The sequence below is a fragment of the Spermophilus citellus genome (assembly GCF_964194105.1).
Source record: "Spermophilus citellus genome assembly, chromosome: 17".
Classification (NCBI taxonomy): domain Eukaryota; kingdom Metazoa; phylum Chordata; class Mammalia; order Rodentia; family Sciuridae; genus Spermophilus; species Spermophilus citellus.
The window spans coordinates 52,810,035-52,826,712 of record NC_138199.1 but is presented as its reverse complement, the minus strand read 5'-3'; the positions used below and the strand labels follow the sequence as shown (position 1 = coordinate 52,826,712).

Below are 16,678 nucleotides of genomic sequence, written 5' to 3'. Positions count from 1 at the left end.
CTTTCTATGACACGTGGCTTATTCTGATGCCTGAAGTGACCCAGGATGCAGCAGGGCTCAGGCCAGCCTGGATCAAATGTCACTTGTCAAGTAGGCAGGGTTTGGACAGGCTCTGCTCTCTGCCCTACAGACCCTTAACCCAGGGAACAAATACGGCAGGGCAAAAGGCCGAGCTACTCAGTTTCGGGGGGGGGGGGGGGCTTCTGGGGCCGGAGCACAAGCAGTGAGGTGTAGTGGTAAAACCGCTGCACGTGGGTCAGTCTTTCCCAACGGAGTTCTACTGCAAGTTACTTAAAGCTCTGGGTTTTCTCGTTAGAAAAATTGGGGTAGGGAGCAGGACGTGACGGCGTACTACTGCAATCCCAGTTACCCGGGAGCCTGAGGCTGGAGGACCGAAAGTTCGAGACCAGCCTGGGCAACTTGGGGAGCCTCTGTCTCAAAATAAATAAATAAATAAAAATAATAAGGGCTGGGGGTGTAGCTCAGTGGTAGAGCGCCCTTGAATTAAATTTCCAGTATTGTAAAAAAAAAAAAAAAACAAAGCAAAATAAAAAGAGACAAGAGTAAATCACGCTTGAAGGGCACAGGCGCAAAAGCTGGGGTCTTTATGCGCCGAACTAATACCATCTGATTTCACTCTAGCGTCGCCGCAAAACGTTTGGCGGTGCGGCCCTAGAGTGGCTGGAGCGGGAACGGGAACGGGAGCCGGAGAAAAACTACGATTCCCAGGAGGCACCGGGAGGCCGGCGCGCGGCGGTGACGTCGCGGGGGCCGGCGCGAGGCGCTGATTCGGCCGGAGCTGCCAGCGGGGTGCTGCCGCCGCTGTTTGTTACAGCTGCTGAAGCAGCTGCGGCCCCTGTTCCCGGGCACCCCTCCCGGGCCCTCGACCTCCCGCTCCGCACGGTGAGTTCGGACCGGTAGCTTCGGGTGGCGGAATCCGAAGGCCTAGGGCTAGAGGAGGGGCAACAGATAAGTTGGGGGCTGTTGGAGGGGCGCCGCGGACTGGAGATCGGGGTAGGGTGGTTGGGGGTGGAGGCGGCTGCATCACACGAGGAGGTGCCGGAGGAGGAAAGTAGGAGTAGGAGGCCGGGGGTAGGACTTTGGGGAGGAGTGTTTCGGCTGGGGTGGGGGGCGGGGAGAGGCTGGACTTCGGGGATAAAGGTTTTCGCTTGGTGAACGCATGCAGATTGGGGGTGGGGCCCCGGACCCTGCTAGGCTCCGAGTGTCAGGTCCCTAGCTGGAAAGCAAAGCGGGAGGCCCTCGTGCCAGAAGTCCCACTCCGAAAACCCCAACAATAGTGAGGACTCCGCCTCCTCGCTCCTCCCTGCCCCCGGGTTGGAGAGGGTTCCCTTTCTTTCCACTCCCACTAACCCCTCGAGTCTGGGAGGCTGGACCAGAGCGAGAGGTGAGCCACTTTGGTCCTGCAAGTTGTGGGTGGGTGGAGTGATAGAGCTATGTGGTGTGCTGCCACGGACTTTCCTTTGGGGTCCTCAGGGTACAAGCCTGGATATTTGGGCTCATCATCCACAAGGCAGGAGGCTTGCTGTTTAAAGGATTGCTTTTACCTGGGGGAGGAAATGGGAAACACTTACCTAGTGGCTGCCCTGGGGCGCACTCTGGCCTTGACGTGAGTGTCTGACAGACTGGTTGGGCCGGGATGTCCCTGTGTGGAGCCAAGGGGGAGGGGAAAAGAACTTCCAGCAAAAAAGTGGTTAACAGAACAGAGTTGCTGCAGGCTCTGGTTTGAGGCAGGTTATGAAACCACATCAGGGGCCGGTGATGGCAGCCACCTGCCAGCTATGGCAGCAAAACTTTAGAGCCTCAGCTGCTGGGGACCTGTCTGCCTTTGTCAACCTCTTCTCCCTATTTTTCCACTTCTGGGAGAAGGATCAGTTGATTACTAATGGAGGTGACATGTACCCACAGACACCAAAGTCCCAAGAGTGCGTTCTGGCTGCCAGATTTTTTCTTAGTTTATGAATTGCTAATGTCTATTTTTTGGGGGAAGGGGGTGGTGGTCTGATAGGGTTTCCTGCTCTCAGGGCACCTAGTGTTCAGGCTTAAGAAAGAAGCTTCCCAAGGTGTTATCTAGGACCTAGATCAAGGTTCCTCCCAGACTCATTGGGCTTTGTTGGATGCACTGTTAGACAGAAGAGGGAGTAGAGCCTTATGATTTGGGATCCAGCAAGGCTTTTCTCACTTCTGGACAAAATGCTAGGGAGGGCTAGAAGTCTTTCTGCACCTACAGCCCTGGAGGTCTGACTTATGAAGGAATGGCCAACAGTTTCTGGAGAGCTTTTTCCCTCTCCATAGTGGTAAGTCCTTCAGAGGCCTCACTTCTTAGACAGACACAGCCCCTGTCCCAGGTGGAGGCTTTTGTGTAGTAGGTATCCCAAGGGCTGTGTTAGGGTAACTGAAGTCCCAAGGCTCTGGGAAGGTAAACAATGGATTTTCTAGTTCCTTGGGTTTCTGTTAGGCTCAATTATCCAGCTTAATGGGCTGGGCCAATGGGCCCCAGGAGCATCACTTCCATCAGTGTGTACCCCAGCGTTTACCCTGAAGTAAACCCTATCAGGCCTGTACCCTGAAATAAACCCTATCAGACCACCACCCCCTTCCCCCAAAAAATAGATATTAGCAATTCATAAACTAAGAAAAAATCTGGCAGCCAGAACGCACTCTTGGAACTTTGGTGTCTGCGGGTACATGTCATTTCCATTAGTAATCAACTGATCCTTCTCCCAGAAGTGGAGAAATAGGGAGAAGAGGTTGACAATGTTTACTTGTTGGGAAACTGTGTTTGTAAGCTTTGAAAGCTTTGAGTTTTAAGAAGAGGAAACTTGCTCTCATTGTTCTGTAAGTAAGGAACTAACCCATGAGGATATTGGGTCTTGTGCAAGCTTGGCTAGGATCCTGCCAGGAGTTGTAGTTTCTGAGTTTGAGGGGGTTGGCCCAATGGGGTGATAGAGGTGGTCTTCTGGGCACTTCTAGAATATCTCCATCTGGGACTCCTTTTTGTATTACCAGGAAATTTGGGGCTGCTACCATGATGATGACTTTGGGGTCTTTAGCAGGCAAGATCCTACTTTAGATAAGGAGGTGAGCAGTACACAGGTAACTTTTGTTCCCACCTTCTGCTAGTCATAGGACCCTCAGGGGTCTGGGGACAACCAGGCTCTGGACAAGCGGCAGATCTTCCCCCTCCTGCCTTCTTTTCTCCCCTCTGCCCACTCTAGATAGGGATCACTATTTCCTGGGCATCAAGGGCAGCCTTCTGGTTCCTCCTGTTGCAGGGCTTCTAACACTGGGACTGGGCAGGGGAAAGGACAGTGTTAATACCTGGAAACAGGTGCTGAGAACGGAGGTTGAGATGAGGATGGCTGGGGCAGAGAAGGAAAAAGGCAGGAAGGAGGTCACTGGTACGATTTCGTGTCCTTGGGAGGTTGGCTTCCAGCTGCCTGTGGGAACTATAGATGTTGGCCATTCTCTGTATCCTTCCTTCCCCTCTCTTTCTCCTCTGTTAGTCTTCCTGGGCCAAAGTTTGGATCTAGGATCGAAGAATTAGGGTGGATAGGAACAGTGACCCCAAAGTACTTCATCCACTACTGCTTGTGCCCACAGGGCTTGCCTTCTTTTACTCCTGTAGGAAGGGCTTAGAATAGGAGAGGTCTACTGAGGCCCTCAGTGAGTCAGAACCAGCAGGAATCATGCTGAGGGAGAATTTTGGTGGGGTAAAGGGCCCTGGAGATTTGACACCAGAATGGCTGGCATCCCAAGGGTTAGCCTGAGTGTCTGCCAAATGGATAAAATGTCTGGGTGTATAGTTTTGTGTCACCAAAAAGGAGCCTTCCAGATCTGAGCAAATGTTGTCTCTTAATGCTATTTTCTCCTCCCACCCTCTTTCTCCTTCAGTCCTCCTGGGTAAACTTTGGGGAGATCTATGATTGGAAAATTAGGGGTGGGTGGGAATAGTGACCTCAAAGTACTTCACCCACAGGCCTCACCTTCTTTTACTTCTGTGGAAGGGTTGGAGAGGTCTCCTCAGGCCCTCAGTTGAGACAGAGCCAGCAGGAATTATACTGAGGGAGAATTCTAGGGGGCAGGCCTCTTTTCTCCCCCTAGTAGGAAGGGGACCCTCATGGAAGTGCAGTAGCAGGGGATGGGCATTGATTTCTCTGCTCTGGACCTGAATATCTTTTGATGATCTGTCCCCAGGCACTTATAGGGCACTGTCCTGATGGGATGATGCATAGGACAGCCCAGTTTTACTCCCACCCCAGCAGCAGGAAATGACTAGAGCCAAGTGCACATAAACTTTTTTCTAGCCTCCATTCTTGTGAACCAAAGCAGTGAGACTATATGGAGTTCTCAGGGAAGGAAGATCCAGAGGGTGTGAGGGGGCAGAGGAAGTGGTGTGGCCTGTCTCACCTGTGCTGCTTGTTTGCAGAGCAGCAGCGGAGAGGGGTGTCAGGATGAATGTGGGCACAGCACACAGTGAAGTGAACCCCAATACGCGGGTGATGAACAGCCGTGGCATCTGGCTCTCCTACGTGCTCGCCATTGGGCTTCTTCATGTCGTGCTGCTGAGCATCCCCTTCGTGAGTGTCCCTGTCGTCTGGACCCTCACCAACCTCATCCACAACATGGTGAGAACCTGCATCTGACCATATGTGCTGCTCTTTGATGGGGCTGAGGAATAGAAGGAATCTGCCAAACGTGGGCTGGGTAGCAGGGTGATGACCTGACAACAGCTGTTGCCAGCGCCCAGGCCTACCTCTTACCTTTCCATCCCACTCCTCCTCCTGGGTTTCAGCTCTGTACACACCTATAAGAAGAATCAAATCTGCAGAGTTGTCTACATCTCCTGGATGGGGTGGCTTGTGGATTTGGAAGTTGGCTACTGAGAACTGAACCAAGGGCTTTGAAGTATCCCCAGCACCCAGGAATCCTAGAGCCTAGCCTGGAGCAGAAAGGCTCCTTCCCCAAGTTAGGATCTCATGCCACCCCTCACTCCGGTCCTCCTTTGCCCCTTAGCAGTCATTGCCTCTTACTCCTTTGGTGAACAGGCAGGGGTTCAGTCCCCCTCAGCCTGCCCCTCCTTTCTGGCTCGTGGAGGCTCTACCTGGGCCGGAAGGTAGCATCTCTATGCCTTTTCTGCAACTAACTTCTCTTCCTTTCAGTCTCTTCATGCCAGGCCTGCCCTCTCCCCCTGGAGTCCTCTTGTTATGCCAGTCTCCCAGCTGCTCCATCTTGGCCTCCAGCCCATATCCCCCTGCCCAACAGGGGGAGGCTGCAGATCACCTGGAACTACTTCTGTGACTGGGTCGAGGAGCTAAGCTGGGGGCCCTTTGGCCTTTTGTATCTTCTAACGAAGGCACCCCTCTCCAGGGCATGTACATCTTCCTGCACACAGTGAAAGGGACACCCTTCGAGACCCCAGACCAGGGCAAAGCGAGGTTGCTGACCCACTGGGAGCAGATGGACTACGGGGTCCAGTTCACGGCTTCTCGGAAGTTCTTGACCATCACGCCCATTGTGCTGTGAGTGCCTTCACTAGTGAGGACACCAGCAGGCAGGACAAGGCCTGGGGGAGCCTGGGGCCAGCCAGACCTAAACCCCTCCCCAACTCTGGCCCTTGATGTAGGAATAAACAGAAGGGAAGGCGAAAGATCCCTGGGTCTTACACTGCACTCAGGCCTGGGCCTCCCTGGCCCTCTTTTCTCAGTTGGAAAGACATTGGCCCACAGGCCTGGGTGCAGGAGGGGGCTGAGTTAATAGGGGCCGCAGTAGCCTGGGAGATCTTGCCATTCCACTTCTGGTGTGGAGACACCTCCTATAACTCCTTAGTGGTCGGAATTCTGAGGGAGGAGGTGACCTCCATTTTTTCATCTCTCTCCCTAACCTTTTCCTCCAGGTACTTCCTAACCAGCTTCTACACCAAGTACGACCAGATCCATTTCATCCTCAACACTGTGTCTCTGATGAGCGTTCTCATCCCTAAGCTGCCCCAGCTCCATGGAGTCCGCATTTTTGGCATCAATAAGTACTGAGGGTGCAGCCCCTTCCCTAGCCTGGGGTGGCAGGGGAGGGGTGGAAGGCGTTTGCTGTGATGCTGAAGACAAGGAGCCTCTGGACACTGCCGGAGATGGGGATCACGCCTCTGGGCCTAGTTCCCCCTTGCTTCCCCAGTAGCCGACTTGGAGTAGCTTGTAGTGGGTTGGGGTGGACCCCTGGGCTCTAACCCATTCTGATTTTTTGATTCTTTCCTTTTGCCTTTTGAATAGACTCCATGGGGTGGTCATGGAAGGGCTGGGCTCCCAGGCTGAACATGGACCTAGATCTCCAGGGTTGGGACAGGAGGCAAGGGAGAAATCCCTGCTTGCTTGTTTACCCTCAGGCAGCCAAAGCACTTTAACCCCTGTGAGGGAGCAGAGGAAGGTACGGCTTCTGGATTGTTTCGTTTATAGGACGACAGTGTATTTTTGTATCTATGGAAGCAAGTGTGTGACAATACCTCACCCCTCTGGGTAGAGAGCTGTCTGATCCTAGTCCCAAGCTTTTGGTGGCTCTCCCGCACCCTACTCTGGGTGCTGGATGGGAGCGGGGAGGGTGAGGGGAGGTGGTGGTGGGGCATACATGGCCTGGTTCCGGAGGCAAAGGGCCAGGGCTTTGCCATCTGGTCCCAGTGGAGGTTGGGGAGAGGGCAGTGGTGGGTAAGGGTGGGGTAGTGATCCGAGTCTTAGAAGAATGGGCCTCAGCAGTAGTGGACATGTGTTGTAAAAGGGGAGTGGGTAGAAGCTAGTCCTACCTCCTCCTCACCCACAGAATGGTCTTGGGGAGAGGTTAGGGAAGTGGCTGTGGGTTTGAAACTCCTGGACTGGCGTGAGGGGCGGACTTGGGTGGAAGAGGCTATGTCATTGTGAGCACAGGTACAGTTTGACACTGTCCTCTGGGTGTGAGGAAGCTGCAACAGAAACAGTGGACAGTGGGGCCCTTCCATAGTCCCTCACCTTGTGACCTCCCTGTTTAGACTGGTGCCGTGCAGGGCCTTTTGAGGGACAGGTACACGTGGGGCTCTGAAACCACCTCCACTTGGTGGTGGGCTGAAGGGTCAGGCAGGGTGGTGGCTCAGCCACTGTCTCAATCCAAGGAGGGAGACAGGTGGGGCTGGTTAGAGAGGAGGCGCCTTCTCCCCTCCCCAGTCCTACTGGGAGCATGTTACATTGAAAAGGTGTGAGTGCCTGAGCCTTCTGCTGGGGGGCCTGAGGGAGGAGGAGAGTTCACTCATCCTGTTTTCTGCCTCCTATCCCATCCCCACCCCAAGTATCACAGGGAACTTTCACCTTAAATCTTTCTAAGCAAAGTGTGAATAGGATTTTTACTCCCTTTGTACAGTATTCTGAGAAACGCAAATAAAGGGCAATATGTTCCTGTTTCCTCTGTGTCTGGCCTCTGTTTCCTGGAGGGCCCTGGGGGAGGGGGCAGCAGCTCCTGCTGACACAGTGGTGGGGACTCTGGGACTGCTGGTTTTTCTTAGGCCCCATTAGGCCATGCACCTCTGACTTCATAGGCAGGGGCCCTTCAGTGACCAGGGAGAGGGTCAGTCCAGGCATGGTTTTACAACTGGAGTGGTGGGGGTGAGAGGGACAGCCCTTCCCTCTGAAATTCCCCATCCCTCTCCATTCTTCCAAGGTCTTTCCTAGTCTCTGAGCATAAGTGGGAAGGGAAGAGGTAACTCCAGGACTTTTGAGGCTCATATAGCCTCGAGAAGGAGGAGTCCTTATCTCCTGAGGACATGGCTTTTCAGGGTGTCTGTGCCGCATTATCTCCTACTCCCAGGACAGGTGCAAAGTCCCAGACAGGAGGGAGGACCTCCCCCCAGCAGCCTGGCTCTTCCAGTCTTGGTCCTGCTTCATGGCATCCTTGAAGTGGGGGTCTGGAAGAGTGCAGGATCTTTGCCCAACGCCAGACATCGTCCCACTCCCCAAGTGGGGCCACACGGCAGTGGGAGGAGAAATGCAGCTACTGGGCCCAGTCCTGGGAATGGGACTGCCTGGGTTGCTTCCATGGCTGGAAAGAGTGCAGTTGGGGCAAGGTTCAGGGAACATCAACAGTGACCTCTGTTCCAATCTGAGTGCTGTCACTTGCTGTGTGGCCTCCTCCAAGTATTTCTCTTAAGTTTCAATTTTCTTCCTCTGTTGTATAATGCTTCTTAATCATATGGCTTCTGTTGTGAGCCATATGATTAATTGTCACCATTTTCTTTAAATGTTCTTTCAGAAATGAGGGGTGCAGAGACCAGAATTCAGTCTGGATTCACATAGGTGGTTATAGCTGAGGGAAGACACAGGGGCGAGGGAGAAGGAAGTCGATGAAGAAGAGTAGGTGGCATCCAGATAAGGAGGACCTGCATCTCCCTGAGAGGGTTCTCGGGGTATGTGGTAGGTGGGGAGGCTGAGTTCATACTGGCCCAGCCTGTTCTTTGCAGGTGTTGACTGCTGTTCTTTGGGGGTCTTCATTGCTGCCCACCATAGTGTGGCATTTGGATATGCTGGTTCCTAGGTCACTGTCATGTCCCTGACACCCATGCGTTGCTTGCTGACACTTGGTTAATATCCACCCATATGCCATTTCTCTATTCTTTTTTGGTGGTGCTGGGGATTGAACCCACGGCCTTGTGCATGCAAGGCAAGCATTCTACTAATTGAGCTATATCCCCAGCCCTCCATTTTTCTATTCTAACTCACTGGATAGCAGCACAGCTCAGGCTGTCTTGTTCTATACCATTCTCTGGCTCAAACTCACCTGGGATATCTATCAGGATCTCCCATCTACTGCTTGGGTCCGAAAGAAATGAAGAGGTTTTGGTTTAATTTGCCTCCAACCCAGCTATGGCTTATGAGGCTTATCTAAAGGCCCAGGAGGTGGGGCATGTAGCCCTACCCATCCTTCCCAGAAGTGCTCCACCTGGAGAACTTTGAAATATTTTATATCTTCCTGAGACTCTGAGGCCAGGAGTTATGTAGAGATCCGACAGGGAATTCTGATAATTTCCACTTTTGGTGAGCAGCTGAGGACAAGAGAGAAGGTTGGTAGCCTTTGAGTTAGGCCTGTAGTCCTGGTCACTCTTTCCAAACACCTAGAAGAATTCCCAGGTTGGGAGTAAGTTGAGAGTTGGCTTCCACAATGGGGGCTGGGGCAGAAAAGGAGCAGTAAGTAGGTGCTGGGTCAGGCAGCAGGGACTGAGGGGAAGGTGGCCAGAAGTAGGATGGGAAGCGAATCTAGGGAAGCTTTGTTTCCTTCTGAGGACAACTTAATCACAAATGGTTGCTAAGGAGTACCCATCCCAACTTCCTTGTAGAATACAGCAAGGAAAGGAGGCCAGGAATCAAAGCCAGGGGAAGAAACAGCCAGCTAGGGCTGGTCATGTGAAGTCTAGATGCTCTGTCCCTTATCTCTTCCTGGTTCCTCTGTCACATTGGTGACAGTTTGGCTGGGGGATGAAGGGGCTTCCTTTTCCAGTCTTCATGCCCCTTGGAACAGGGGGTAACTCTGCTATGAGAGATGCAAAAAATGGGTCTCACTTTGCTTGTTTGGGGTAATCCTACTCCATCCTTCCTCCAGATGAGTTCCACCGGGGAGAGGAGAATCTGGGATCTGTGTTTTTACTCTTATTTATCATTCCTTTTAAAAACGGGGAAGGTAAACCATTCCAGGTCCTACTTGTCTGGAAACTTTGGTTCTTCCTTGATTCCAATCTGCCGAAGGTAGAAGATTTAAATACCTAAACCGTACCCTGCTCCCGCAAACTGAAATTAGCTTCCTTTAGCCAGTTGGTCCAGGCACAATGCTTAGTGTATTTGAGGATGTCACAGAAATGTGACTGGATGAGGTGGATGCTGGAGAGGATATGATTGTTATCAGAAGCATCCTAGATGCTGGCAGATTCCACTGCTTCTCTCTGATGAGGGAGAAGAGGAGCCCCTGGGGATGGCACTACTACAGAACAGACCTCATCTTGCAGTACAGACTGCAGGAGGGTGAAGCATCATGTGACAGTTGGAGCTGGGCTCCCAGGTCAGTAGGAGATGGATGAGGCAGAGAGTCTTGACTGCCCTACTCCATTCTAAATTCCCTACTGCCATCAGCCAAGCCAATCAGCTGATTTGTATATCACGTCTGCACACCCCAATTTAAGAAACACACCAAAGAGCTGCATGGGGGAGGGGAGAAGGGGAAGTAGACATTTACTTAATGTCTTTTAAATTAGCTGAGCTCTCCTTATGCTTTTTGTTTTGTTTTGGTATTGGTTTGGAACCCAGGTACACTTTACCACTGAATTACATCCCATCTCTTTTTATTTTGAGACAGGGTCTTGCTTCAAGGAACCTATTTGGTGCTGTCTCTTTCTCTGGCGATGGCTCACATTCTCCCTTGAATATCTGTGCTCTCCTAAATAAATCTTTGTGTCTCTCAAAACAAAACAAAACAAAACAAAAAAAACCAAACAACAAAGAACCAAAATAAAAAAACAAAAAAAGAAAAGCCTATCTGTTTGCATACAAAATTCAGGGGCAGAGGTGAAACCAAACTGAAAAAATCCTTGCAATGATATTGAATAGTCTTATGAATTCATTTTCGGCAAGTTGGCCTGCTCTCTTTTCAAAAATATATTTGTATTTCAACTCTATGGTGCTGTTGGTATGGTTAAAGTGTGCACATTTTTTTTTTGTTATTGTTTTTTACTAACTAAAATCCTTACTTCAGATTATTTTAGTTTTTACTTAATGTCCTTTTTCTATTTTAGGACCCCATATTACATTTAGTTGTCATGTTGTTTTTGGTCTCTCTCTCTCTCTCTCTCTCTCTCTCTCTCTTTCTCTTTCTCTCTTTCTCTCTCTCTCTCTCTCATTTGGTGCTATGGATTGAACTCAGGAGCACTTTACCCCTGAAATACATACATCCTTAGTCTTCAATTTCTTTTTTTTTTAATATTTAATTTTGAGACAGGAAGGATCTTGCTCAGTTGCTTAGGCCCTTGATAAGTTGCTAAGGCTGGCCTTGAACTTGTCATCATCCTGCCTCAGCCAGTCACTGGGATTACAGGTGTGCACTTTTGTGCCCAGCACTTTGACTCCTCTTGATTCTGACGGTTTCTCAGATTTCCTTGTTTTTGATGACCTTCACAGTTTTGAGTAGTACCGGTTCGGTTGGATGTATTGTAGGATGTCCCTTTATTGGAATTTTTCTCATTTTTTCTTCATGTTCAACTGTAGGTATGGATTTGGAGGAGGAAGACCATGGTAAAGTACTGTTCTTATCACATTATATTGGGGGTACATAGTATTAACATGCCTTATCACTGTTGATATTGACTTTGATTCCCTGGCTAAAGAAGTATTTGTCAAGTTTTTTACTTTAAATTTATTCTTCCCTGCTCCACTTCTCCATAATGTACTCTTTGGGCATATAAAATTTTATTATTTTTCTCTCTGACAAAGTACATGCAAATTTTTATATCACTCAAGAAACAAATGGGCCCTGAGATATTACTGTGTCATATGTGTAGGGTTGATTTCAGGTACTGTTCCTGTCTGTTTCCACCAGTTCCAAATGCATTTTTTTTTTTTCTGGAAATCCAGCCCTGTTCTCCAAACCCATCAGCTGGGGCTCTCCTTCCTCTGCAGGTTTATACTTGGGAGGCCTCAGAGAATGGCCCTTGGCTCCTTCACTAACCCTGACAGGGCTGCTGACTCAGCATCAGTGCCGTGATTAGCCCTGATCAGTTGGGGCAGAACCCATGCAGGTGGGCAACATTCCAGAGTTGCCTCACTTTCCATCTGCATGGTTCATACAAATGCCTGGGATTTAATTCTGCTTAATTTTTATTTTCCAATTGGCAAAGGCTCCTACTTTTTTAGCTTTATTTTTCCTTGTCTCACTTCAGCCTCTCAAATAAATAAGACTAGCTCCCTGGAATGTGTGCTAAGCACTTTGTTAAAGGCTACCTGTATTATTTAATTTCCCTAAGTGAAGGAAGTACATATTGTTAATATTCAGCTATAGATGAGGAAGCAAATTTGAGAAGGTCAGGTAATTTACTTGAGGTCAGGTAATTTACTTGAGGTGGGCCAAACCTGGCACTATGTGAGGGTGTTCCAGAGAAAGGTTTTTGGGGTCAGCTTTTTTAGTGAGACCTTTGCCCTTGTCTTTCCAGGTCCAAAGGTTGAATTAGCTGGCACAGTAACACTCCTGTTATCCCAGCAGCTCCAGAGGCTGGAGGATCGTGAGTTCACAGCCAGCCTCAGCAATGTCAAGGCACTAAGCAACTCACTGAGACCCTGTCTCTAAATAAAATACAAAATGGGGCTGGGGATGTGTCTCAGTGGCTGAGTCCCCTGGGTTCAACTCCTGGTACAAAGAAGAAGTTGAGTTACAAATAATGGACAAGGACTTGAAGTTGATAGTGAAATTATCCAAAGGAGAAATAATTGCAGGTGGCTTCTGGGGGATCCCACAAACAGAAAACCAAGATGGTGAAGAAGTGTATACACCAGAAATTTCTGGAATCTCTTGAGAACAAATGAGGCTGGAGTTGGTCAGCAGTGAGAAGGGAAAAGGGCAGAAGCCCATTCTAGGCACCAAGGGCATCCATGCGCCACCCTGGCTGGTATAGCCTCTCACACCCCATCCTGGCACGCATCAACCCACTCCTCACTCAAACCCACTTCCTCTTCTCTGCTCATTTCTCCAGGAGTAACCTCTACACAGCCTTCTTCTGGTGTCCCCCATTCCCGCCCATCCCTGCTACCCTCAGGGGTGATAAATTCCTCTGCTGGTATTAAGAGGCCACTCCTTGCTCTTTTGTACTGAGTGGCAGAGCCAGCATTTTATGCTTGATTTGCTCTTTTGAGCAAGCCCATGGTTCCATGTCCTCCTTCCTCATTGCACTGGAAGCAACTCATGACAAGGGACTGACTTTACTCACCTCTCGGTATTTACCCCCAGCACACAGCAGGTGCTCAACAAAAGAGCTGAAGTAAAGCGTACAGTAAAATCAAAACACCGCTTGCAGAACATTTCTTGCACAGAAAGTGCCACCACCCCACCCACAGCTGGCACCAATCAAATGCCCTGGAGGTTCTGCTAGCTGGAGGGCATGTGCTTCCTGACTTAAGGGGACATCACCAGCTTCACCCTCAGCAACAGTTCTGTGCTGGGGGTGTTGGTCTTTTCTTACCCAGCTGGAATTGCTAGTGATGGAGGAGGAGTTCAGGGGAAGGAGCCCACAGTTCTCCAGGATAGCTCTCCCTGAGAAGGTGTCTTTCCCTTTTTTAGGGACCTCAGTGAGCTTTCATTGGTCCCTTGAACTCCCCCTGCTTACCATAACAATGCTGGGGGCAGGCTCCAGGGTTTTTCTAAGGGAGCTCAGTTTTTTTCTGGGATGCCTGTTTTTTTCTAGGGTGAGGGTGTATGATCTTTATACATGGGGACACTAGATAGGCAGGGGAAGATCATCAGAGGCAGTGATGCATGGCTTTCTTTGGTTGCAAATAATAGAAGGTCCATCAAGCTATTTTAAGTTAACGTGAATTTCCTTATGAAATCAGAGATGCCTCAGGAGCCCAAGGGCAGGCAGGCAGTATAGCCAGGTGGGCTCCAGGGACCAATGTAAGGAGCTGGAAACCCTTCTCAGAGAAGGGGGTGCCTACTTGCAAGACGCCCAGATCAGTGTCATGGGAAAAGCATGTGCTTTGGACTCACACAGACCTGGGTTTGAATCCCAGCTCTACACTTACTGCTGTGTGACCCTGAACCATCCACAACCCATCACTAAGCCTCAATTTCTTCATATGAAAAATGGATGTGATTCTGCCCACACCATAAGTGTGTGGCGAGGGTTAAATGTGCTTCCTCTGGAATATCTCACTGTTGATGATGATGTGCAGAAGCTACTGTCAACACTAGTGAGTTCTCTTCCCACTTTGCATCCCCACTTCCCATCCACAGTGGGTAAAGCCAGCTATGATGGGTGCTGTGTTCCAGTTTTCTAACTTCAGATAGGAAGTAGCTGATGGTTGGGGAGGGGTGTCAGTGGGAGGTGGGGCCTGAGGTTCTGAACTCTCACCCCTCACCCCCAGTCTGTCTCCAGGAAGCTGAAGGAGAAACTACCCCTCTCATTCCAAAAAAATTAATAGAAAAGAAGACCTGTTCCTGAAGTCAGAAACTCTAGAGACAGAAGAGGAGGAAAACCTTCAAAGGAGAGCAGCAATATAACATTTGAAGCCTGACCTGGAAATTCTTTTTCAGCTATGAAAACAAGGTTAAGATCCTGGGAGAGGGGGTGAGAGAACCAGCCATGGCCCACCCACTGCAGCTCAAGGGGATGCTGGCTCTTAGCTCTTGCTTCAGACCTCCCTGAGCTGTTCCGGCTGCTCTTTGGCCTTCTTGCCCCAAGCAAGGGGTCAAGTTCCCTCCCCTCACTCGGATGGCCTCTTTTCATTTTCCACAGTGTTCCCCACGGTTCTTAATTACACAGGTGTTTTGTTTCTTGCTCAATGTCTTTCTTCCTTTCCAGGAGGCAGGAGGGCAGAGCCACAGTGCCCAGAACAAAGCATTTGTTGAATGGACAGAGGGAAGAGCATAAGTTTGGTGTCAAACACAGGTTCAACTTCAGCTCTGCCACTTTTTTTAGCCAGGCTACTGACTCACATACTTGCCTTTCAGAGCCTCAGCCCTCATCTGTAAAATGGAGATAAAAATGTCTACCTCACAGGAATTTTTTGAAGACCAGGCAAGATAACTGTGTTATAACTGAGTAACTAGAGATCCATCAGTGTGAGCTCCTTTTCCCCAGCACTTCAGGGAAGTGACTATCCTCCGGGAGCAGATCGTGGACTATTGAATAAAACAGCTTATTTTGTGGGCTGGGGCTGGGGCTGAGCTGTAGAGCACTTGCCTAGCATGTGTGAGGCACTGGGTTTGATCCCCAACACCACATAGAAATAAAAAATAAATAAACAAAATAAAGATATTGTGGCCATCTACAACTAAAAAATAATAGTAAAAAAAATAAATAAAACCAGTTCCTTTTGTGGACAAGGAGAGAATGAGTATGCAAGGCCTGGTGGGAGCAGGCTGGGGTCCCTGAACACCCCAATGGGGTGGGGATAGATTGAGTCAGGCTCTGTATCAGCCTGGGCTGGGCAGCTGGTGAGCCTGGAGATGTGGGGACAGCTCCAGGGAAGAGGAATCCTTGACTCAGGATTGAGAAGGACTGAGATTGATCACACCACCAGCCCTTTCCTAGATGTGGTAGCTCCCAGATCAGTCTCCCAGTAGTAGTGGGGTTTATCCTGTTTTTTTTTTCTTTTTTTTTTAGGGGGGGAGGAGGGGAGTTTGAGGGCAAGGTGTGGGTATTGGGAGGGACTGGAAAGAAGGAATTTACGGGGAGAAAACTGGTCCTCCCTCCACCCCCACCGCTTCTTCCTTACTTTCCCTCTCTGCCTTTCTTGTGCTAGTTTAGCTATTAATTTCTGGGGCAAGACAAACAAGGGTGAGTGAGGTGCTGGGCCTCATGTTCATCATTCCAGAATGGGCAAGGATATCATTTTTTTAAAAACATTTTTTAGTTGTTAATGGACCTTTATTTTATTTATTTGTATGTGGTGCTGAGAATCGAACCCAGTGCATCACACATGCTAGGCAAGCACACTACCGCTGAGCCACAACCCCGGCCCCAAGGATATCATTTTTAAACAGAGGACAACAAATAACTTTGAGTTGTATAGTTGTTAAGGCTGAGAATGTAGTGAAATGTACCCAGAGGTGGGAACCATAGTAAAGGGGAAAATCTGCCTGTTGGAGAAGAAATCTGGGTGGAATGTTGGCCTTGGGCTTCCAGACTGCTGCCAGGACAACCTGACTTGCTAAGTACCCTTGCTGAAGGCCTGTTGGCCCAGGCAGCACAGATGCATTACCTGGCTAGTCCACACAAGCCAGCACTGGCTGTGAAGAGGGCACAGGACTGGAGTTGGCTTAGGTCTAGTCCTGCTCTGCCCCTCCCTAACTCCACAGCCTCTAAGTCATGGTTTTCCTGACGTTAAAATGAAGGGGCTAGGCCAGAAGATTCCTGTGATTCTAAATGTGCTTCCTGTGGAACCATTTCTGTTTTTTTTTCCTGGATCCCAGCAGGATTGTATTGCCAAAGAAGTCTTGGGAAGAGATAAAGATAGAGGTCTGGGTGAGTGAGGACACGTTGCCCCCTCTTTGGGCCTTGGATGCTTCTTCAATCATCTGGGCAAGGGGTCTGCAGATACAGCTTTGCTGTTTACACACAATGATGAGAATGCAGGCTCGATGGCATGGACAGTGAGGGTTCTGGCTCCAGGAGTAGAAGTTTCATCCCTGGGAGAACAATGTCTATAGGACACTAGAGATGAACTGAAGAGTCTCTAAAATTCTTCTTTGCAGAGAAGGGTGGTGGTTCATCAAGTTTAGGTAAGGATGATAGCCCAGTGAGTTCAGGGTGGTTGTACCCATCCACCCATGGGCCCAACTGGCCAAGACTTCCAGGTGGGTAGGGTCAACTGAGTGGTGGCATGGGGATTTGGGTTAAGGTTTAACTCTAGTGTGGAGGTTGCATGTGTCTCCTCTAAACATAATGGTTCTCATTGGT

At 49.8% G+C, this 16,678-nt stretch overlaps 1 protein-coding gene across 4 annotated transcripts; it reads left to right on the top strand.

Moving 5' to 3' along the window:
* Window positions 1-743: 743 nt before the first annotated feature.
* ORMDL3 (ORMDL sphingolipid biosynthesis regulator 3) lies at window positions 744-7,435 on the top strand. 4 transcript variants are annotated; one of them, XM_081272098.1, is made up of 5 exons: window positions 754-903; window positions 3,028-3,099; window positions 4,453-4,646; window positions 5,389-5,540; window positions 5,915-7,435. In XM_081272098.1, the coding sequence occupies exons 3-5, from the start codon at window positions 4,473-4,475 to the stop codon at window positions 6,048-6,050; spliced, it is 462 nt and encodes a 153-aa protein (XP_081128224.1). In that variant the 5' UTR covers window positions 754-903; window positions 3,028-3,099; window positions 4,453-4,472; the 3' UTR covers window positions 6,051-7,435. The 4 variants fall into 4 exon arrangements, with proteins under 4 accessions (XP_081128222.1, XP_081128221.1, XP_081128224.1 ...); XM_081272097.1 differs by having other exon boundaries at window positions 4,448-4,646; XM_081272096.1 differs by lacking the exon at window positions 3,028-3,099 and having other exon boundaries at window positions 744-903.
* The last annotated feature ends 9,243 nt before the right edge of the window (window positions 7,436-16,678 follow it).